The following is a 24,303-nucleotide window of genomic DNA, read 5'->3' as shown; positions in this document are numbered from 1 at the left end:
TTTTTCATCAGGTCCGCCTGATTCGCCAGTTACGTCCCTTTCTAGATCGGGACTCGTTACACACAGTCACTCATGCCCTCGTCACCTCTCATCTGGACTATTGTAACGCTCTCTACATGGGGCTCCCCTTGAGGTGCACCCGGAGGCTCCAGCTGGCGCAGAGTGCGGCCGCGCGGGTGGTTATGGGAGCAACGTGGAGCTCCCATGTAACACCTCTCCTGCGCGAGCTGCACTGGCTCCCGGTGGTCTTCCGGGTGCGCTTCAAGGTTCTGGTTACCACCTTTAAAGCGCTTCATGGCTTAGGACCTGGTTACTTACGGGACCGCCTACTACCATCAATAGTCTCCCACCGACCAGTACGCTCCCACAGAGAAGGGCTCCTCCAGGTGCCGTCGGCCAAACAATGTCGGCTGTCGGCCCCTAGGGGGAGAGCCTTCTCTGTGGGGGCATCGACGATCTGGAATGAGCTCCCCCCAGAGATACGGAGGATTTAGGACCTGCGCACCTTCCGCTGCGAGCTGAAGACGCTGCTATTTCATCAAGCTGGCCTCGCCTAAATCTTCTCCCTTTTAAGTGTAAATTTTAAATTTTTTATTGTATTTTAAAATATGGGTATTTTAAATTATGGGATTAATTCAGCCAAATTTATTTAATTCATTTTATTCGATTTTAAATTTTGTATATCTATGTGTTTTATTTCATGGCTGTGCACCGCCCTGAGTCCTTCGGGAGTAGGGCGGTATAGAAATTCAATAAAATAAAATAAATAAAATAAATAAAAAGTGACAGCAATGTTCCATTTTCCCATTCTTTATGCTGCCTGAATTTTGCATAAGGCTGACTGCTCCCCTATTTTGGGAGGGGGGGGAGGCAGGCCTGGTTTCAATCTTTTGTTACAGTAACAGCTAGATGTGATATTGGGTTAACTTCTTTCAGCATATGAGAACTCGCCCTCATGTAGTTTCTATTGCTTTGGGGATGAGTATTGAAATTCAAAAACTGACTGCTGGCTTTCTGTTATCAAATAATGTCTAAAATGCTATCCACAAGATGAAACTATACACCAAGGCCTAAAGACTTCCAAATATACATCCAAATATAAATTGTTTACTATGCAGTAAGAAATCATTAGAAGAGAATCTAATTCCTGATAGATAGGACAACCAATAAACTACTGGGAAATAAATGTCATATTTAAACAATGTTCTTATTCACTATCAGCGTTCACTTTCTCAATATACACATGCTGGAGGAAGAGACATATAGAGTTTTTGGGCTACGTGGAAAAAGACCATTCAAAACATGATTCAGAACTTGAAAGGATCAGTGATAAGATATTATATATTGTACTTCCTTCCATTCAACTATTTCAATATTTGGGTTTGCTTTCAGTAATACTTGACTTCAAAAGAAAAAGAGAAGAAGTTACATATAAGAAGAATTGTGTGTGAGAGAGAATAATGAATATTCATTCTCCCTGTGGACCTTTTAAGTCTTTAAAAGGCCTTGTGCAAAAATTATTTTAGCTTATTTCAATATCAATTGCCATGCAGACCAATATTAACACCATGCTTTTCTTTATTGGACTGTAGTTTTATTCCTAGAAAAAAAAATTAAAGAAATTTCCTTTGGTCCTTTCATCCCGATATTTAAAAAAATCCAGAAAATAATACATTCAAACTTAAAAGCCAGAAAAGTAGGTGAATGTATATGCTGAAAATGGGTAAACCAATTTTGCTATCTGGAAATAAAATACAGGGATGGCAGTGCTGAAATGGAAGGTATGTAACCATCCATGGATAGTGAGTAAAGTAAAAGAAAGTTAAAAAAAAAAGTACCGTAATTCCAGATTAAAGTAAAAAAAAAAGCCACTCCAGATTAAATGAAGAATTATTTCACATTCACATACTTTCTACTTCTGGGGTGCTTTTTTAAAAGGTTTTCTTATCAAGCATACCCTTAGATTGAGCAGTCTGCACTGGAAATGTTTCCGCAAAGATTGAATAAAGGAAAATGTTCTTACATGTAAAAAAAATGATAGCCAAAATATTTTGGAGATTTAGTCCACAAGCAACAGAAAATTGAGAAACATCTGTGAGGGGGAAGAGATACTGACCTGGTAACTTGGAACAAAGCCAGTATTAAAAATTCTCATATAACAATATTTTGTTAATAGTACCCAATCCTGCATATTTTATTAGAATTAATTAATCATCAGTATTGGTTAGATAGGGGTATTTCCACAATTTAAAAAATAGAGCAAAAGATCTCTATAAAGTATATTCTGAAATGGGCAATTATTCATCAATTGTAACAGTGTGTTTGCTTTTGAATTGTTCCAATTTAAATAATTATTCCTGAAGAAAGAATCTTCAGTTATTAAAATATTATAATGACACCCTGCTTATTTGTACAGATGTAACTCATTGAGCCATACAGAACTTTATTCTGATGTACTGTATATAAACTGCATGTACAACTGTCATACCAGATCCTTATCCAGCTCTTCTATGTCTTAGAGCAGGGGTGTGAAACTGGTGGCATGCGGGACGTATGCGTCACGTGCAGGCCACACCCACCCTAGCTCAGCGAAGGGAAAAAAGTCACGATACATCACATGACAGCAACGTGACGCGCAGGTTTGACACCCGTGTCTTAGTAAAACTAAGTAGGAACAGCACCAGCAAAGAGTTATAGTCAAGTTAATGTTACAATTAAATGTTTTTAATATGTTAAATGAAAAACTACAGTGCCCTTAATATATCTAATTTCTTACTATTAAAATTTCTAGTTACATTTGTTTCTAATTCTCCCAAACTACTTTAAACTTAGCCACAAGAGTTAGCATTCAGCTTTCAGCCATATCATAAACAGTTAATTCTCCACCACTGTACATTTTAACAGTCATATAAAATGTCAATTCCAAGTGACTTTCATCAGTCAGACTAATTCATATATCCACATTGTTGTAACAGATACAAGAATTTCCTTTCATGCTTGCGATCACTAATACTTAAGTTTTTATCTATAGATGCTTAGGATAAACCGCAACGTGAATGGTAGGATTAAGTATGTATGCCGAATAACTTGTGGTTAATAGCATGATGGTACTTCTTTGCTTCCCATAGCAGAAGTTCAAACCTTTTGCAGGTGACCCAGTACCTTTGAACAATATGGAAATGTACCAGCCCTTTGTAATTTAAGAGATGGCTTTTAGCCAGAACATCAGTCATCCAATATTCTAGCTAGTACTGTAGGTTTCAGAAAGAAAGAAAAAATAATAGGCAGCCTTTCAAAATTGTTAGTTCTCATTCATAACCACACTAGCAGTAAAGCACAAAGCTCTGCTAAAAATAGAAAAGAAAAACTGAATTCTACAAGAAAGGGGGTAATAAAAAATTATGCTCCAATGGGATTAAATGCCCCACATACATACATACATATATCTAAGCCTTACTGAAAATAACATGATTTTTACAAAGCTGAAGTATGAAATGGCAAAGTTAGGCCTATACTTCCTAACGGATGGATGGGGATATATACTAAAACATTTATTCATCTATTAAAATAATGTAGTGCAAATAAATGTGTACTTTGTTCCTGCAAAAACTGTATCTTGGAAGGGTATTTGCATATTTGTAAAATTCCAAATAAGCCAAGCAGATCAACATCATAATGCCAGAAGATAGCTACTGAACGGATTAAGTAATGCTTGATATAGGCTTTGTAGTGGACCTGTAAAATTAATGTAGGTATTATTAGTCACTTAGAACCATATCTGTACATGGCAATGTGAAAAATATGATGGGTCATTTTATCATTCTTGGCGCATCTATAAAAAACCTTGAAAATTCTGGGTTCAAATACATATAGTAATACAAAGAATTTTAAAGATTAATACTAATCTCAAACCAGAACTTTTATTGCTGGAATTAATGGACAGACAACTGTAACAACTTATGGAAAATTGTAACTGCAGCAAGATTATTATATGCACAAAGATAGAAAGACACTGAAATATTCACAATAAAGAACATAAGGGACTCAACTCCTTTATATCGTTTTTCCTTTCCCATTCTTTTTGTCTTTTTTTATTTCTTATTTACTTATAACTTTTCTTTCCTTTTTCCTTACGTTTGTATTTATTCTGTTAAAAATTTCTTTTAATAAAAATTAATTTGGAAAAGAACCGCATCCATACATAGTATTGAACTAGATTTCTAGCATTTCTATGAACTTAATCTATCTGATAGGATAGCTACCATCCAATAAAAAATACAAAGGAACAAATGCAACATAATTGATGACAATTTAATTGGCCCTTTCTTTCCAATTTCTAGTTAGTTTTAGTCTATCAGAGCTTATGGCAAAGTAGGCTATATGTCAAACAAGTAATGGTTTGTAACACTAGCTAATTTTTTGTTATTATCTGTTACTATTATAACTGTTATTGTGCCAATAACCAAAGTTCTCAATGTGGACTATCAACCAGTTCCGCCCACCCGCCATGATGTCATCATGGGTGATCTGTATATGCGCGCGCTCCTGTTGCGAACCGGTAGTAAAGGCAAGTAGAACCCACCCCTGCTATCAACCTATTAAATTTTTAAAAACCCCAAACAATAAAACACCACCAATAAAACTTAAAAATTACAAAAATACCTAGATAAGAATGCCTGGCCTGGCCTCAAAATCTCATTAATATGGGCACTATTTATGACATCCTACATCAAATACAGATAGTCCTCAACTTACAACCACAATTTAGCCAAAATGTTTGTTGCAAGTCATTTATTAAGTGAACTTTGCTCCATTTTATGACCTTTCTTGCCAGAGTTGTTAAATAAATCACTGCAGTTGTTAAATTAATAATGCAGTTGTTAAGTGAATCTGGGTTTCCTATTGACTCTGCTTGTCAGAAGATCACAAAAGGTGATCACTTAACCACAGGACACTACAATGGTCATAAATGCGAGTCAGTTCCCAAGTGTCTGACTTTTGATCATGTGACCATGGGATGCTGCAACAGTTGTAAGTGTGAAAATGAACATATGTGGCTTTTTTTAGTGACGCTGTAACTTTGAATGGTCACTAAATGAACTGTTGTAAAGTCTAGGAATACCTGTACCCAACAAGTGTAGCCTGAGAATTATGAAGGTCCCTCCTTTGTAATCACACATCTAATTTTATGTAATGCAAATGTCCAGAAGGAGAGCTTCAAGGACGGCCATTGTTTCAAGGCAAATATAGACAGAGATATTCCTGGAGATTAACTTTATTTAAGCTCCTTACTCAAAGCAAAGTAAACAGTCTGTTGGATTGGAATTATGATATAAACCTATTTTATAATGTGTTGCAGTTAATCAAAAGTAATATTTTAATTTTTCTATGCCAAAATTAGAAGGGTCTGGATTCACTGATCTAAAAAAAAAAAATCTTTTAACCACAATTATCACATTTTTTTTGAAGGTATTTTGGTGAACAAGGTTTATTGTATCCTCTATAATATGCTTATGTAGGCTGTCTATAAAAATATATTGATAACAACATTTACAATTACATGCCAGGAATACGTGTTGATGTGAGAGAGATATTAACAAGCTAACTTATCTTTTGAAGGCTGACACAAAACATACAAAAATAAAGTAACTAAAGAGCTACATACATAGATGTTGCACACATTATTCTGTATCATTTACAACCAAGGCTGATAATTTATAAAAAGTATGAAACAAACACATGTTTATTTAGCATAACACAATATCAAATTATTCATTTCTAACATAAGTTTGCATTAAAAAATCAAGAAACAAAGGCACCTGATCACATCAGAGATATTTAATAAATAATGGAAAACACAAGAGAGTTTTACAAAGACATTAATTTTTTGTCTTTTCAATTATACTAAGACTTTTGTAGACAGCAAATCACAGACTCCTTGTTAAACTTGTGTATACTACCTATATAATGAAGAATCGTGTGTGGACAAAAAAAAAACAATAGTTGAAATGGATTATTGAGCAACTAATGGTTCAAAACTAGGAAAGAACCATTCTAAATCCTAACTATTTAATTTACATACATAAATGTCATGAGAAATGCTGGTTTAGAAGAAATGAAAGTTAGAATTAAACATGTGTAAAGAAATGTAAAAAGTTGGAACAATATGGTTAGGATAACTTTTTTTTTTTTTAAATGGAAATTCTGCAGACTAATATGTTCCAGATATTGTACTCCATTATTTAGGGAAAGCTGTAAAATTTCTGAAAGTTTAGCAGCAAGAGAAAAAACACCTTTTTACATTAGAATTTAGAAGGAAAATGGAGAAACTTTTTTTTAAATACAATTTTTCCTCCTTCATTTAATTGTGGGGAGAAAATAAAACTGAAAAATCCTCTTCCAGACTTTATTGCTTTTCCTGGCTTCATATCACTACATAGTGGAGTGTGACGAAAGGCAGGGAAAAATTACCTCTCCCCACTACCAAAATCCCAACAAGTGCAGGGCAGAAACAGAAGGCACAAGCCATTCAGCATACTACCAATGATTTATTATTCATCATGGATACTTTAGTCAATTCACACCGAACTACATGGGATCTCTGAACCATTGCAGCATCCAGACAGTGACTGCAGCTGCTCAAAATGTTTACATACAAAACTATATATTGCAATAAACAACATCTAAACTACACTGCTTATAATAGACAATGATCAGGGTAGGACTTTTTATTGATAAAACATTTATCAGGTCCCATAAACCAAGAACAACACATGGAGTTACTTCTGAGTAGCTTCTTTATTGCTGTTCACGTACGATTTTGTTGGATTAAAACAACTACCTGCATAACTATAGATACTGTATACCAGTGATGGCTAACCTTTTTGCTGTCACGTGCCAAAAGCGTGGGGAGCATGGGGGGATAACGCGCACACGTGTGCCCACACCAATGCACCCCGCCCCCCCGTGCATGTATGTGCAACCCCCCCCGTGCTCCCTCAGCTTTTGGCACGTGATGGCACGGTGGGCCCGGTAGGCCCATTTTTTGCCCTCCCAAGGCTCTAGAGCTTTCTTGGAGTCTGGGGAGGGTAAAAATGGTCTTCCGCATCCCACCCGGAGGCCAGAAATGCTGTGTTTCTCAACTTCCGGTGGGACTGGAAGGCCTGAAAATCAGCTGGCTGGCGCGCACATGCGCGCTGGAGCTGAGCTAAGGAAATGCTCAGGTGCCCAAAGATATGTCTCTGCGTGCCACCTGTGGCACACGTGCCATAGGTTCGCTATCACGGCTGTATACGCTGTGAACTGCTAGGAAGAATCCATTTTTATCCTCTTCCGGTTCCAAGCTCCACTGCCTCTTTGCTCTCTGGGAAGGAGCTACCGAGCTACCGAGGCCATTTACCAGTTTCAAAGAAACCTAAGATCTGCTTGAAATACTTTTTGCTCCTTCTCCTTTTCTTTTTCTGTTTATAAGTAGAGCTTGGGTGCTGTGTACAGCTAACAGCAAATTGTTATGTATGAATTGGAACAAATTGAAGCATTAACTCTGTCCTGTTATAACATGCAGGGATACCAACTGGGAACAAATGAGCATACACCACTGTTCAAAACAGAGGTGGCCAGTCAACCCAGTGCCTGCAAAACAGATACGAACTTGCAATAACTAGTACATGGCTTTCAGACCTTCCTCTGAAGTTCCATAACAATGGAAATTATCTGAAACAAATTAAAATACTTTAATAGGACAATGTATTCACTGCAGTGACTGAAGAAAAAAAAATTCACAGACAGGAGCCATAAATAATTACAGTAACAATTATTAACTCTGACTCATTTATTACCAATTATTTATTGTTGCTTTGTGCATACATACTAAGTCAATAACTAACAAATCAATAATAACTGTGTTTATTTTTATTCAATATAATATACTTGAATTAAATTGGCCATTGGTTAAAATGTAGTAGGAATAAAGGGACTGTATTGACTCTGGCACCGTAGTTGAGCATATTTCAGAAGATAACTAGCAACAACAAAAGCAGCCATTGACCAGGGAAAGTTTGCTTATATAGTCCTCAATTTAGGGCAGTAATGGACCCTGCATCAGTAAAGAAACTGAAGTAATTCCTCGTGTTGTTTTTGGTTTGGCAGCTGGATGCTGAGCGCCTAAAATGCAGTCATATGATTGTTCCCCTGTCTGCTGGTTGGAACTAGGTTCTAAGTATCCCCGGAGAGGTCTGTTGTAACTGAATGGTCAGTAAGTGACTGGTCATAAATCAAGAATTGCCTGCAATTACTGCAGGTTCGAATCTCGCCAAGGCTCAAGGTTGACTCAGCCTCCCATCCTTTCTAAGGTAGGTAAATTGAGGACCCAGTTTGTGGGGGCAATAAGCTGACTTTGTATAAATATACAAAAGAATGAAGGCTATTGCTTAGCGCATTGTAAGCCGCCCTGAGTCTCCGGAGAAGGGCGGCATATAAGTCAAATAAAAAAAAAAAAAGAACTACTTGCATTCTATTTGGCATTTTCAACTGGTTAAGACAACTCTAGGCAACGGATAGTGGCTGCTTTATGGTGCTCTAAAAGGGGTCACATGTAAAAAACCCAAGGCCAGCCATCATTAAAGCAAAACATTTCCTCAGAGAACGGCAGAGCTCTGTCTGGCAGAAAACACTGTTTATAGGAATGCAAATATTGACAACCTATAATTAGTTGAAAAGAAGAAAAGAATATACCATTTTCCTCAGGGAAAAAAATTTACATGGCAAAATGAAAACTACTATTTTCATGCTATTAGATTGATAAAGCTTAGAGTCATTTTTCATAGGAATATCTATAGTAATCTCTTGCAGCATAAGCAATACAAACTCTTTTTTACTCTAAAGACTGGCAAATGTTTATAGCCCAGGTTTTTACATACTACAACCTGTTTATCAGATGCATTCAGATAAAACTTCACTAAACCTTAATGTATTAGTTGAAATGAAAATTTACTGACCTCACTGAGGTAAATAAAGAATGAGCATGTGGACCCATCAACACCGTAACTTGCATAACAAGGATCAGATCTCCACATATCTTTCATCCACTAGAAAGAAAAGCAATAATAATAATAATGCATATGCCTTCAGTCAACAGGTTTGGGTTCTTATGAACCTAGACTGCAATATTAAGTACACAATTAATTATCAGGAAGCTGCTGTAATAGCATTTTAAATCAACAAGGTCAAGGCAAACTTCAGTTATCAGGAAGAGATAATTGCTATCATTTATAGGAAAATGCTGGTCAAAGAAACTTTCCCATAAATATAAAGTTCAGCACTGTGAATATGATCATTTACCCACATAGGTGGCAGGAAGTTTACATTGTTTATATGGAGTAAATAAGACTGAAAACTTCTAATATTTTTATTTATTTATATATTTATATCAAGATTCTTAGATGCCCATCTCCTCAAAGAAGGGCTCTTTTTATCCTTGTCCTTCAAAAATAATTGCAATCCGCAACATTTTAATACTCAACTTCTTCATAAAGAAGTTTATACATTATTTTTGGCATCTGGATCAATACCTTATCAATTACTTGACCCTTATGAATCATTAAACACTTTGCTTCAGTTATCATACTCACATATGTCACATGCTAAGAGAAAATTGTGGGTTTCCCCCCACCCCTGGTCTTTTGATCAATTAACAAATTGTCAGTTGAAATGGGAGCATTAAAACATTTTCTGTTGGAGAATGAATACATCCGGACAAATAAATGGTGCAATAGATGAAGCTTACTTTTATTTTGCCCTCACAGTGAGGAAAACCATCCATAGGAGGCAATTCACACTGTTCCTGGGCTCCATTAATGAGATCTGAAGAAGAAAAATTAACACAATGTAATACGTAATATTAAACACCTGAGAACAGATTAGTATTTTTTCCACCTCAGATGACTGTGAGGATGAATCATCGCCGAGGTACTAATGGAGTTCTAAAAATGCAGCGCTGTCTTCTTCCTCATCTCTCTGCTGGGAAATTGGAAAAGGGCCATAAAACCAGGAAATAATAAATGGAATGTGCATCAAATGTGCTCAGACATGAGAGGTTATTAAGAATTAATGGAAATAATTGTTCATCATTTATAATTAAGCACAACTAACTTTTTAACCGGAAATGCAATTAACCTATTCGTTAAACTAAAGTACAGCTATCATTCAACTGGCTGATGGAAGTCAAAGGTTTGAATGACAATTTTAGTAAGAAAAGTAGATAAAGGCTCAAAACCCGTTAAAATTAAAATGGGGTTTCCAACAAATACATGCATTTAAAACACTTTATTACATGTGTAAAAACAGACAGAAATGGATATTAATGAGAACTGTAGGATCCAAAACCTTCTCTCATTTTGTTATTCAACTCAGATGGGATTCCAAAATTTTGGCAACCTGTTGGACAAGATTCCCAGGCTAAAAATTTTTGATAGCAACTTTCATCTTATGACAACTTTAACCAAAATAACTCAGGAATTCAAGGTTGCTATGATAACAAACAAGACAGTAAACCAAGATATACTTTGTGCCATACTGTTGTATTGGTATTGACTGGGCAGAAATTTTACAGTGAAGTAATGGGAAGTTGACCCCACTGCCACAGTCAGACCATTTTATTTTATTTAGTTCATTTGGATAAACAGTTCTTTTTCCCCCCTAGCCTAACAATAAGAAAAAAAAATCTGTTATAATGATTTATTACTGGACATTGATACAATCTGATGGGCCCTCAAGAGCTTTAGGCGAGTTTTTAGCTGACATGTTTGTTACACATGACAAAGCTCAATCTGTATCATATGGATTCTGTTAATTTGCATCATATGGAAATGAGTTCGGAGTAGGCATAATTAGCTTATAGCCATGTATCTTTCTGCTTAGCAGGAATGCTTGATAAATCATATAATGGAGTGGAACACCAGGAACTACCAATAGGTAGTAGGTGATCTGAACTCAGACATAAAATGTGATGCAAATAATAACTAAAGCAGGTAAGACTATTTCAATCCTTGTGTAGCAATAACCATGGTAAAGAAGCAATAACTCTCTATATCCAATTCTATTCTTAAAATATATTTTTTTCCAGCAGAACTTTTTCTCTGTAGCCTGTAATATCTAATTTTGGCTTGCTCTATTAATAGTAGCTCTGTTGACAGTTACTGAAGTATGAAAACCCTCTTAGCATGGGAATGTCAACCCAAACATTTGGAATCACCTTTTCAAGCTCCCGATTTCCCTTAAATATATCAAACATTCTAGGCTTTATGTAAAAATGCCATGGGTTAGGAAGATGATAAGAGGATAGCCGTGGAAGTAAAAAGTGTTAAGTCATGTTTCTGTTTAATAAAAAAGCTTATTTTTATAATAAAACATTCTTTAAATGGAATTTATGTACATGCATCTTCTTGGTGTTTCTATCTTGAACTTGCAACAGGAACAAGATGACAATCCAGAAACTGAAGACTTCCTGATGGAGTAAGTCCAGATCTTGGCAGGCCTCCAAAATTCATGGTTATTGCCAGATAGGAAAGTGGAAGCCATACCAGCGTTATCTGCTGCATCCATTCCTGGAGGAGATGCCCTGGCTACTTCTGATAGTACTGCAATGTCTCATTACTGACTTCGTAGAGTTATTTGGAGGAAGGTGCAAAATGCAGCAGTCAGCTCTGTGAGAACTCCTATTTCAATGCATTGGGGCACTTTTATCACAATATGATTCAAAGTATAAGTAGTCCTTGACTTACCACCACAACTGAGCCCAAAATTTCTGTTGCTAATTGAAATATTTGTTAAGTAAGTTACACTAGGTCATTTTACGACCTTTCTTGCCACAATTGCTAAGTGAACCACTGCAGTTATTAATTTAGTAACAAGGTTGTTAAGTGAACCTGGCTTCCCCATTGACTTTGCTGGTCAGAAGGTTGCAAAACGTGATTATATGATCCGGGGACACTGCAACTGTCATCTGAATTTTGATCACGTGACTACCGAGATGCTGCAATGGTTGTAAAAGTATGAAAAAATGGTCGTAAGCCACTTTTTTTCAGCACCACTGTAACTTCAATCAAAAATGAACTGTTGTAAATCGAGAACTACCTGTATTGGCTTTTGATCAATAAAGCCTTATATGGCTTAGTGCCCAGATATCTGCAGGATTATTTTCTTTAATAGTACCTGTCCAGTACCTGTTCTGGACATCCTGTGTAGGATATCAAGAACTCCCTTTGCAGGAAATTTTGAAAGACTGAAGCAAAATGTTTCCTAGTTATGGCTCCAACGCTTTGGAACAACCTTTCCATAGAAAGCCATACAGCAACCTATCTCCAAATATCCTGGAACTGTGAAAACAGAACTCTTCAAAAGAGATTTTAACAGTTAAAATAACTGTTGTTGATTATGTCCAATGCACATTTTTAATCACACACTGGCTTTTATTTGATGGTTATGTGATTTTTTTTTACTATATGGTATTAAACCACCGCAAGTGCTCAGTGAATGTAGTAATATAAAAGCAGAATAAATAAAATCAAGAAGGTAATATGCTTGTATGTTAAGTGCAAATGTAACTTATTTACTACATAGATATGAAAATGCTCACGTTGCTAATACAAATGGATTACTTCATAATGGAAGAGTTATGAGGGGATTAACAGTCCAAACTGGTATACCCAGATATGATTGCACTGCAGCTTCCAAATTTCTTGGTAGTATCATAGTACTTTAGTATTTTTGGCAATTGCTTCATCAATCTATCTGATATGCAGGTTAGGTAAAGGTAAAGGTTCCCCTCACATATATGTGCTAGTCGTTCCCGACTCTAGGGGGCAGTGCTCATCTCCGTTTCAAAGCTGAAGAGCCAGCGCTGTCCAAAGACGTCTCCGTGGTCATGTGGCTGGCATGACCAAATGCCAAAAGTGCACAGAACGCTGTTACCTTCCCACCAAAGGTGGTCCCTATTTTTCTACTTGAATTTTTTACTTGCTTTCAAACTGGTAGGTTGGCAAAAGCTGGGACAAGTAACAGGAGCTCACCCCGTTACACGGCACTAGGGATTCAAGCCACTGAACTGCCGACCATCTGATCGAGAAGCTCAGCATCTTAGCTACGTCCCCGATATGCAGGTTATGGAAGACAAATTTATGGATACTAAAGGGAGAAGTCGATGAGAACAAAGACCTTGGAAGTACAGGGATAGAAGAAGAGAAGGCAGACCTTGGTACTAGCCATGGTAACTGCCAAGACTATCACAGTAATTAAGACAACCCCTTTAAACCTGTGCCTAATTAACCTAATCTGGACAGCTGACATTTTAGAAAACACAGGAAACCTATATACAATTACTAATTTGGCTGAACTTTATGCCTGTCTGTCAGTAGATGATCTCTAAATAATTCAAAGAGAAGTCTACAGAAGACTCATTTTTCTGTCATGGAAGAAAGGAAGTGTAAAGTCTCTTTATAATTATCACCAAGGGGTTTTTTTTAGAAGGACAGAAATATCTCTTTTTTTCACTCCACACACAACTATTTCTGTACAGTTTAAAGATCACATGGCAATATGCAGAAAAATTCAACAAAGCAACTGGCTAAAGTAATGATTATTTTTCATGTATTTCAACAAAGTAATGATTATTTTTCATGTATCTTGACAGAGACAGGCTTAATTCTTCTACTACATCCCACCTTCTTAGCTTCCTTAATAAGTTAAATATGTCACAATCATCAATTTTCCCCTCCATCCTCCCAAGATGCATAGTTTGAAATGATGTGTTCATCTCAGGAAAAAAAAGAAAGAAAGGTATTTTCAGAAAACCTTACAAATTGAACTCACATGGAGCATGACATATCAGAACCAGAGACTGCTCAGGCTATTCTATTCAGATCTTGATCCCACAATCTGCAAGATCAAAATCAGCAACTGGGACTGTGAAACTTCCTTTCCTGCTAGTATGTCGATGCTGTGATGCAAGTGTTAAAGAGGTGGGTGAGTTTGAGTTAAGCTTGTCATTAATTCTTAGCCGAACCTGTCCCACAATAAATTGTGGAAAAATTGTTGGAGTGCGATGTGTTCTATATGGCATTCCTAGAGGAAAGGTGGAATATATATCCAAGGAATTTAATCTTAATCTTACACAAAGTTACATAAGAACATTAAATCTTTATTTAACCATTTTAAAAATCTAAATATCCGAGTGCCTTTAGAAATATATGACTCCAAGATTCACACAGAATCTCATCAAACATAGTGATAAATTGGGTTGTGTGCTGACCCCAACTTCAGGCTTCCAAATAATTCTCTCCCAGACTGCTGCACAGTTCTAATAGAAGGTCAGAAAAATTCATTAAAAACACCACACTTAATGTCATCATTTTAAGAATGTGAAATGTACCACACCTTACAGCACAGCAATTTTATTTAGGAAGAAAAATTAGGCATCATTTCTCTCTTAATTAAACATGAATTTCAACAGTATCCAGTTGCAGAATGCAGCACAAAACAGAATCAAAACATGCTCCTTTGTGGCAACCAAAAAAAAAGTGAGCAGACTGATTGACAAATAAAAAACAAACAAAAATAAAGAAACGGGGGGGGGGGGAAGATTGTTGAGATATGGTACAGTAAATAGGACAGAGGCCATAACAATTATACTTTGTAAAATAGAAGAACTATGTTTCTAAAGAAAAAAACTCTAAAATCAATATCCTGTAATGCAATTAACATTGTTTTCGTTCGTCATTTTTAAAACAATTACTCCTTTTAGAGTTTCTCCCTCTTTCTTCCAAACTGGTTTTCTGCCACAAGCTGGGAAGAACAATAGATTTTCCTTTTCCCCATTTCCTATGCTGCCTCTCTGACCATCCACTTCTACCACTAGTTGATAAATTATCAAGATTCTCTTTGAATTGACTTATACCATTTCTAAACTTTCAAGAAAATAACCTTGAAAAAAACACCAGGGAGAGGGAAATCACAAATGTCAATTCCTATCTGTGTATTGCAAATCTTCAAAAACTCCTAGAATGGACAACTCTACTCCTTTCTGCTGCAGTAATAGAGGTGTGGATAAGCCCTGCCAAAGCAGAAAAGATAAATAGGCTACTTTCCTCTTTTCTGTCTCAATTTGCCTCCACATCACAAAACATAAAATAAATTCCCATTAAAGTCACTCTAGGATTCAAAGTTCCATGTCTTTTTTCCTTCTTTCCTGAATTTTTAAAATTAGTATTCTTTATGATTATGATGTCACTTACTGTGCAGAAAATAGCCCTATCCACCAGCAGAGCTTCTTATTCATTGGATTTATGATTTGGTCCCAGGAGGTGTGTTGGCTCAGTGGTTAAAGACCCTGAGCTTGTCAGCTGGAAAACTGACAGCTGGGGTTCGAAAACCGAGTGCTGTGCAATGGGTTGAGCTCCGGTTACTTGCCCCAGCTCCTTCCCACCTAGCAGTTCAAAAGCATGCAAATGCAAGTAGATAAATAGGTACCACTTTGGTGGGAATAAAACCTATTTCCCCACTACATTTATATCCTACATGAAAGACAGGCTATAAATTAAATAATCATACAGCTGTAACAGCTGTCAGGATGTAGCTAGGAACAGATAGCCCTGAGGGAATACAATGCAAAACAGAAAATGTTACTCATTCATTACGCCCTTATTACTTTTTTAAGCAATACCACACAGCTGCCAGGTTCACATTACATTGGAAGGCATTTCATAATATAGTTTCATCTTTTAGCTTGAGAAGTTTTGAGCAACTACTGCCTAAAAGGAGCATCTGCCACTTAACATAGGATAGATAGACTATCGAACAACATCAAAAAAGAAAACAAATGTTTGTATTTCAGAATGTACAATAAAAAAGGTTGTAATATTTTAGTTGGAAATTCAACTTCAAACAAGCACTGCAAATCTTTACTTAAGGCATTGTTATGCCTTTAAACCAAAGATAAACATTTGACTTCCAAAAGTCCCTCAGAAGCAAATGCTTATAAAACATATGTTCTGAATTTAAGACCAAGAAGTAATAGACTATAAATTTGCAGGTAAATGAAATTTTTTGAAAAAAAATATTTACATTGGCTTAATTCCAAACCTGAAGATAAGAATTGCTCATAGTTTGCTTATAAAACGGCCTACAATTTGTGTAAAACTGTACTGGGTTAGGGTTGGCCATCCAAACATAAGATGAAGCAAGCAAGCATATCCTTTAAATTAAAACTATTATTTAAACGAGTGTTTTACAACATTTTGTTGCTGTGAAATATGGATATGAGGTATTTCCTCTTAATGTTTCATTATGTCTGAAATGGCGTAGGGTCTCCTGCTTGAGCAGGGAGTTGGAGTAGAAGACCTCCAAGGTTCCTTCCAACTCTGTTCTGATTGATTGAATGTCTCTTCATTTTAAGAAGAAAATATTTAGTCCAGGATTCATTTTCATATATTTATTAATATCCAAGATGGTAAAGATTAAGTGCAACACGTAGGCAGATTTAACTATAGTTTAAAATGGCTGGGAAAATGTGACCATCCTAGAGTCCAAGCCAAGTCCAAACAACGCCAGTGAATTTCTAGAAGCCTAGCATTCTGACAAATCAGCCATCAATAGACACATAGACATTGACAACATCTATAGTCTATGTAAAACAGACTACCAACTAGCTAAAAATGGAACAAAAAGACCTACGCACCTCTCCACCAGTAATCAGCACCCAGATCAGCATAGATTAGCTCCAAGATGAACATGAGACCAGCAATCAAGTAATCAATATTCCAAACACGAAACTACCAAAGAAGCCAACAGTAAACAGCCCAAGCAAAGAATCTCTAAGACCACCCTCACCAACACTGACAGGGTAAGCCACTAAAATATAAACCTACAGCAAACCCCACTCCTTACTAGCATTGATGTTACCTAGTTGGGTAATGAAACATCTGCAAAAGAACAAGCAAGCTCAGGGAGCACCAAGAACTCCTCAATAATGGAGGCAGAAAAGAAATTAAAGTCTCCTGTCCTCTATTAAGAGATCTACCCTGTTTCCCCGAAAATAAGACATCCCAATAATAAACCAATCAGGCTTTTGAGCGCATGGCAATAAGGCCAAGCGCTTATTTCAGGGTTCAAAAAAATAGACAGGGTCTTATTTTCGGGGAATCATGGTATTGGTGTGGAGGATGGTAGGTTGCTGGCTGGACTTTCGGTCTATACTTTAGACAATGGAAGCAGTGGACTCTTGGAAATGATGGAGACAACGTCTACATTAATTTGCCCCACATGGTGGATGGCCAGTGGTTGCAGCAGCGGTATTTTAGGAAATGTGTTTGGTTTCCTCAGCTGCTGAAGGCTTTGCATGGCCACTTCATCTTCTCAGCTATGTGTGAAGCCGATCCTGGACTATTTTGTTTTAAATAACATGTTTTTATACTATGAAGAGGTTTCTCTGGGGATCTTGGGACTGTGGGATGAGAGTGAGGTGAATGTACTCAGATCAGGGTGGATAAAAATCAACGATTTTTTAAAAAAAAATCAAAAAAATCGGATTTTTTTGATTTAAATCGGATTTTTTTTTAATAAAAAACTTTTGGGGTAAAAATCTATCGTAAGATAGTTTTCTATTTAAGATACATAAATAATTTAGTTTATTCAGCATGAAATGGAGCTTAGCTATGTAGCATGAGGCTGTATATTCTGCAACACTGGGACTATCGGTGAGTCAACAGTGGGTCAAATGAGTAGCAGAGATGACAGTTGCTCTTTAAAAATTATGATTTAAATCGAGTTGATTTAAATCAAGCCTTTTTACTAGTGATTTAAATCATGATTTAAATTGTGATTTAAATCAACTCAATTTAAATCAAATCCACCCTGACTCAGATACTCTTCTTTGGGTGAGAACCCAATATATGAGATCGCCTTCTGCCACCAATAGCCTCCCACCGGCCAATACGCTCCCACAGAGAGGGACTCCTCAGGGTGCCGTCGGCCAAACAATGTCGACTGGCGACACCCAGGGGGAGAGCCTTCTCTGTGGGGGCACCTGCCCTCTGGAATGAGTTGCCCCTAGAGATTCGTATGATCCCTCACCTGCGTACCTTTCGCCGCACCCTTAAGACTCTTTTGTTCCAACAGGCTGGGCTGGCTTAATATGAATTTTAAATTGGGTGTTTGTTAGCTTTTAACCTTGTGGGCCAAATTTTATATATTCTTTTTAAATTGTTTTTAAATCTTGTGAGTTTATATGTGTTTTAATATGGCTGTACACCACCCTGAGTCCTTTGAGAGAAGGGCGGTATAGAAGTTTAATAAATTCAATTCAATTCAATTCAATTCAATTCAATTCAAGCAGGGGTAAGACTGGTAAAGTGACTCCCTGCAGCATGGGTGAAAGCAATTAACAGAGTAATAGAGTTGGAAGGGCCTTGGAAGTCTTCTAGTCCAACTCCCTGCTCAAGCAGGAGATCCTATAGCCATGATGGTGAGCCTATCGCATGCGTGCCAGAGGTGGCACGCAGCGCCCTCTCTGATGGTGTGCGAGCCGTCGCCCCAGTTCAGCTCCATCATGTGTGTGTACGCCCCTCCCACTGGCCAGCTGGTCTTTGGGTCTCTGCCGCGCATGTGTGGGGGACATGTGTGGAGAGCCGCATGTGCAGGGGCGTGGGACGCGCACAGGGGCCACACACACATGCATGGGGGCGGGGTATGTGTGGGGGCCCACATGTGCATGCACAGAGGTGCATGCAGGGTGCGTGCACCTGCATGGGGCCACACATGCATTGCATTTTGGGGGTTCAGGCGCACACACACTTTGGTTACTCGGTCCAGAAAAGGTTAGCCATCACTGCCCTATAGTATTTCAGACAAATGGTTGCCCAATCTCTTCTTAAAAACCTCCAGTTTCGGAGCACCGATAACTTCTGAAGGCAAGCCGTTCCACTGATTAATTGTTCTGTTCCACTGATTAATTAGTATGGGGCATTCCTGTTAGATGAAGATATGTTTAGGGAGGCTACACATGTGATGACTTGGAGATGCTGAGAGCTGTTGCTATAGCACCTGTCAGGTTTTCTACTATCTGTAATGTATATTGTTTGGAGTGGGGATGCATTTTAGCTTGAGAGGAGAGGTTGAGGATGGGGGATGAAGAAACTGGAGGGATGAATAGGGTGGGGTACTGTATGTCAGCAGTGTTGGATATGGGGAGATATAATGGTTGGGAGACGGGAAGAGCCACTCAAAGGGAACACAATCCCAATGTTTTAACCTGTTTCATGTTCTGGTCCCCTTGGCTCAACCTATTTACCTGGTCAGCAGAACAATAGTGGCCCAGGTTTTGAGCTATTGCTTTTAAATGCCAGGTCAATCTTAGTAAGGCTTGCCTTATTTGCTGACTTGATCATCACGAAGAAGGCTGATCTGGTTGGCATCAGATTCCTGTTACCAAAAATCCAAATTTTTATCATGTGACTGCGAGGTGCTGCAACAGCTTTAACTTTAGTCACAGGTCACAACTCCCTTCCTTCTTATTGTAATTTTGAATAGTTACCAAATGGTTGTAAAATAAAGAGCTATCCTTAGTTGGCCTCCTCTCCCCTCCCCCCTTCGCCTGAATCTTTAAAATAAAAATAATAAAATATATATTTTAGACTATTTTATATTATGCTATATAGTTCAAAATTAAAGGGCAGAAACAAAGAGTTTTCAGACCTACCTGCAACATTCAGCTTTTCAGCTGTCCCCGAACTAGGAATTGCAGTGGTGGTACTATTTGTGGAATTTGCACCTGTGCCATTGATTGCAAGGTTCTCAACCTTAGACTCAAGCTTCCCAATACGCTGCAATATATTATCCAGTAGGACCGCAAGAGTTTTCTTCAAATCTAAATCAGGAAAGGAAATGAAACCAATTAGTATTACAAAAGAAAACATAAACAAATAGCTTATCAATATTTTCATTGGTTCAAAGCAATGATACTACATATTATTGAAGCAAATTATTGTTGTTGTTGTTGTTAGTTGCAAAGTCGTGTCTGACCCATCATGACCCCACGGACAACGTTCCTCCAGGCCTTCCTGTCCTCTATCATCCTCTGGAGTCCATTTAAGCTCACGCCTACTGCTTCAGTGACTCCATCCAGCCACCTCGTTCTCTGTCATCCCTTTCTTCTTTTGCCCTCAATCTTTCCCAGCATTAGGTACTTCTCCAGTGAGTCTTTCCTTCTCATTAGGTGGCCAAAATATTTGAGTTTCATCTTCAGGATCTGGCCTTCTAAAGAGCAGTCAGGATTGATCTCCTCTTGGACTGATTTGTTTATTCGCCTTGCAGTCCAAGGGACTCGCAGGAGTCTTCTTCAGCACCATAGTTCAAAGGCCTCAATTCTCTGGGGCTCAGCCTTTCTTATGGTCCAACTTTCACAGCCATATATTGCAACTGGGAAAACCATAGCCTTGACTATATACACTTTTGTTGGCAGGTTGATGTCTCTGCTTTTTAGTATGCTGTCTAGATTTGCCATAGCTTTCTTCCCCAGGATCAAGTGTCTTTTAATTTCTTGGCTACAGTCCCCATCCGCGGTGATCTTGGAGCCCAGGAAAATAAAATCTGTCATTACCTCCATTTCTTCCCCATCTATTTGACAGGAATTGAGAGGGCCGGATGCCATGATCTTAGTTTTCTTAATGTTGAGTTTAAAGCCAACTTTTGCACTCTCCTTCTTCACCCGCATCAAGAGGCTCTTTAGTTCCTCTTCGCTTTCTGCCATTAGAGTGGTATCATCTGCATATCTGAGGTTGTTGATATTTCTCCCGGCAATCTTAATTCCAACTTTTGATTCATCTAGCCCCGCCTTTCTGATGATGTGCTCTGCATATAAGTTAAATAGGCAGGGCGACAGTATACAGTCTTGCCGGACTCCTTTCCCAATTTTGAACCAATCAGTGGTTCCATGTCCAGTTCTCACTGTTACTTCTTGACCCGCATATAGGTTTCTCAAGAGACAAATAAGATGGTCTGGTACTCCCATCTCTTTAAGAACTTGCCACAATTTTTTGTGATCCACACAATCAAAGGTTTTAGCATAGTCAATGAAGCAAAAGTCGATGTTTTTCTGGAACTCCCTAGCTTTCTCCATGATCCAGCGTATGTTGGCAATTTGATCTCTAGTTCCTCTGCCTCTTTGAAATCCTGCCTGTACTTCTGGTAGTTTTCGATCCACATACTGCTGGAGCCTAGCTTGTAGGATTTTAAGCACAACCTTACTAGCATGTGAAATGAGTGCAATGGTGCGATAGTTTGAATATTTTTTGGCATTGCCTTTCTTTGCAATTGGAACGTAAACTGATCTTTTCCAATCTTGTGGCCACTGTTGAGTTTTCCAAATTTGCTGGCAAATTGAGTGTAGCACTTTTACTGCATCGTCTTTTAAGATTTTGAATAGCTCAGCTGGAATACTGTCTCCTCCACTAGCTTTGTTGTTGCTCAGATTTCCTAAGGCCCATTTGACTTCACATTCTTGGATGTCTGTCTCGAGCTCAGTGACCACCCCACTGTAGTTATCAGGGATGTTAAGCTTGTTCTTGTATAGTTCTTCTGTGTAATTTTGCCACCTCTTCTTAATCTCTTCTGCCTCTGTTAGGTCCCTGCCATTTTGGTCCTTTATCATGCCCAACTTTGCATGAAATATTCTCTTTATATCTCCAATTTTCTTGAAGAGATCTCCGATCCTCCCTATTCTATTGTTTTCTTCTATTTCTTTGCACTGTTCATTTAAGAATGCATTCTTATCTCTTCTAGTTATTTTCTGGAATTCTGCATTCAACTGGATGTATCTTTCTCTTTCTCCCTTGCCTTTCGCTTCCTTTCTTTCCTTAGCTATTTGCAAAGCTTTCTCAGACAACCATTTTGCTTTCTTGCCTTTCTTTTTCTTTGGGATGGTTTTAGTTGCTACCTCTTGTACAATGTTGCGAACTTCCATCCATAGTTCTTCAGGCACTCTGTCTATCAGATCTAATTCCTTAATTCTATTTGTCACCTCTACTATATATTCATCAGGGATATGATTTAGTTCATACCTAAGTGGCCTAGTGCTTTTCCCTACTTTCTTCAATTTAAGTATAAATTTTGCAACGAGAAGCTCATGATCTGAGCCACAGTCAGCTCCTGGTTTTGTTTTTACTGACTGTATAGAGCTTCTCCATCTTTGGCTGCAGAGCACATAGTCAATCTGATTTCTGTGTTGACCGTCTGGTGCAGTGGTGGGTTCCTCCCGGTTCGGCCGAGCCGGTAGCCGGTTGGGTGATATGACATCACCGAACCGGTTCTGCCCCCCCGCCCTCCCACGGGTTATTCTTACCTTTTATTTGGTCCCACCCCCAATCTATTGCTGCCTCCTGAGTCCCAGCTGATGGCTAGAGGGAAAAAAAACTGTTTAAACTCTTGCCGCGGGGCTTCAAAGGGCTGCCCTACAGCTGATCAGGGTTAAAAGAAAACAAATGAGTAGACCGGTGCCTACAAAAATAAATGGGTAGACCCAGTGGTGGGATTCTACTTCAGTAGAACCGGTTGTTAAGTAGTTAAATAGTTAAGTAGTTAAGCAGTTCAGAGAACTGGTTGTTAAAAGAAATCTCCTTTTGTTTTTTTCCACTTTATAGGGTTAATCCTGTAAGGATTAATTACAACATTTGGTGTTGTTTCCTAGCCTAATCTTTATTACAGAAACTGCCTCTCCGGCAGTATGCCTAGACTTACTGTCACTTCCGGTTCCGGAGGCTATTTTTTTGCTTGACTTTCTTAAAGGGGAAGGGTTGTTTTAAGCTTTTTACACTGCTGTTGGGAAGAAATACTCCCGTTGGAGTTCTTCCAGCCAGGGTGCAATTATCAGCACTTTGAAGAAATAATTGAATCCTTTTGTGCATATGGACTACTCAGAGGGCTGAAAATGTTATTTTTGACTGGTCCTCGCACTTTTGACCAAACTTATGACTGTCCTCATTTTACGTTTTTCGCCCTATCTTGTCACCATGGTGAAGAGAAGCAGTTGTGAAATGAGTGACATGGTTGTTAAGAATGCTACAATGGACATAAATGATGACCAGTCATAAGTGCGAAGACCAGTCAAAAGTGCGAGGATCTGTCAGAAATCACTTTTTTCAGCCCTCTGGGTAGTCCTTTTGTGTATATGGCTTAGGCCCAGGGTATTTGGCGGACCATCTGCGGCCAGCGACAGCTCCCCATCGCCCAGTGCGTTCCCACAGGGAGGGCCTCCTTGGGGTGCCCTCAGCCAATGTCAGCTGGCGACCCGTAGGGAGCAGGCCTTCTCTGTGGGTACACCTACCCTGTGGAATCAGCTCCCCCTGGGGCTCCGGTGGCCCCTGACCTTCGCTCTTTCCGCCGTGGCCTTAAAACATGGCTATTTCGCCTGGCTGGCTTGAACTGAAGGGGTTTTAGAGGGGATTTCAATGGTTTTTATAGTTTTATAGTTTTATTGAGTATTTTTAAAGGAAGGATTGGACTGTATGTGTTTTATTGTTGTGAGCCGCCCTGAGTCCTTTTGGAGATAGGGCGGCATATAAGTCCAATAAATAAATAAATAAGTAAGTAAGTAAATAAGTAAATATGGACTACTCAGAGGGCTGAAAAAGTTATTTTTGACTAGTCCTCGCACTTTTGACCAGTCCTTGAACTTACGATTGTCCTCACATTTTATGTTTTTTGCCCTATCTTGTCACCATGGTGAAGAGAAGCAGTTGTGAAATGAGTGACATTAAGAATGGTGCACGGGCATAAATGTGAGGATGGTCATAAGTGTGAGAACCAGTCAAAAGTGCGAGGACCTGTCAGAAATGACTTTTTTCAGCCCTCTGAGTAGTCCCTATACACATAGTTATGGCCATCCAGTCACATGACCAGCTAGCCACACCCACCCAGTCACATGACCTCCAACCCATGCCCACAAAATAAGCCACGCCCACAGAACCGGTAGTAAAAAAATTTAGAACCACCCCATCACCTGGTCTGGTGATGTCCATGTGTAGAGTCGCCTCTTGGATTGTTGGAAAAGAGTGTTTGCTATGACCATCGCATTATCTTGACAGAATTCTATCAGCCTGTGCCGTGCTTCATTTTGTACTCCAAGCCAAACTTGCCTACTATTCCGGTTATCTTTTGGCTTCCTACTTTAGCATTCCAATATCCCATGATGATAAGGACATCATTTTTTCGTGTTAATTCTATAAGGTGCTGTAGGGCTTCATAGAACTGGTCAATTTC

General features: G+C 38.4%; 1 protein-coding gene across 6 annotated transcripts in view; it reads right to left on the bottom strand.

The window, feature by feature from the left end:
- MGAT5 (alpha-1,6-mannosylglycoprotein 6-beta-N-acetylglucosaminyltransferase) overlaps positions 1-24,303 on the bottom strand; it is a 134,809-nt gene that overhangs the window by 38,230 nt on the left and 72,276 nt on the right. For all 6 annotated transcript variants that reach the window (XM_034423974.3, XM_034423988.3, XM_034423983.3 and 3 more), the window contains exons 3-5: positions 19,748-19,915; positions 9,785-9,861; positions 8,997-9,086 (exon numbers count right to left, since the gene is read on the bottom strand). In XM_034423974.3, coding sequence (XP_034279865.2) covers positions 8,997-9,086; positions 9,785-9,861; positions 19,748-19,915 — 335 coding nt within the window. The remainder of the gene's footprint in view (positions 1-8,996; positions 9,087-9,784; positions 9,862-19,747; positions 19,916-24,303) is intronic.

The sequence above is a fragment of the Pantherophis guttatus genome, chromosome 1, assembly GCF_059756535.1.
Source record: "Pantherophis guttatus breed Tessera chromosome 1, ASM5975653v1, whole genome shotgun sequence".
NCBI classification, from domain to species: Eukaryota; Metazoa; Chordata; class Lepidosauria; order Squamata; family Colubridae; genus Pantherophis; species Pantherophis guttatus.
This window is presented reverse-complemented; position numbering and strand designations above follow the sequence as displayed.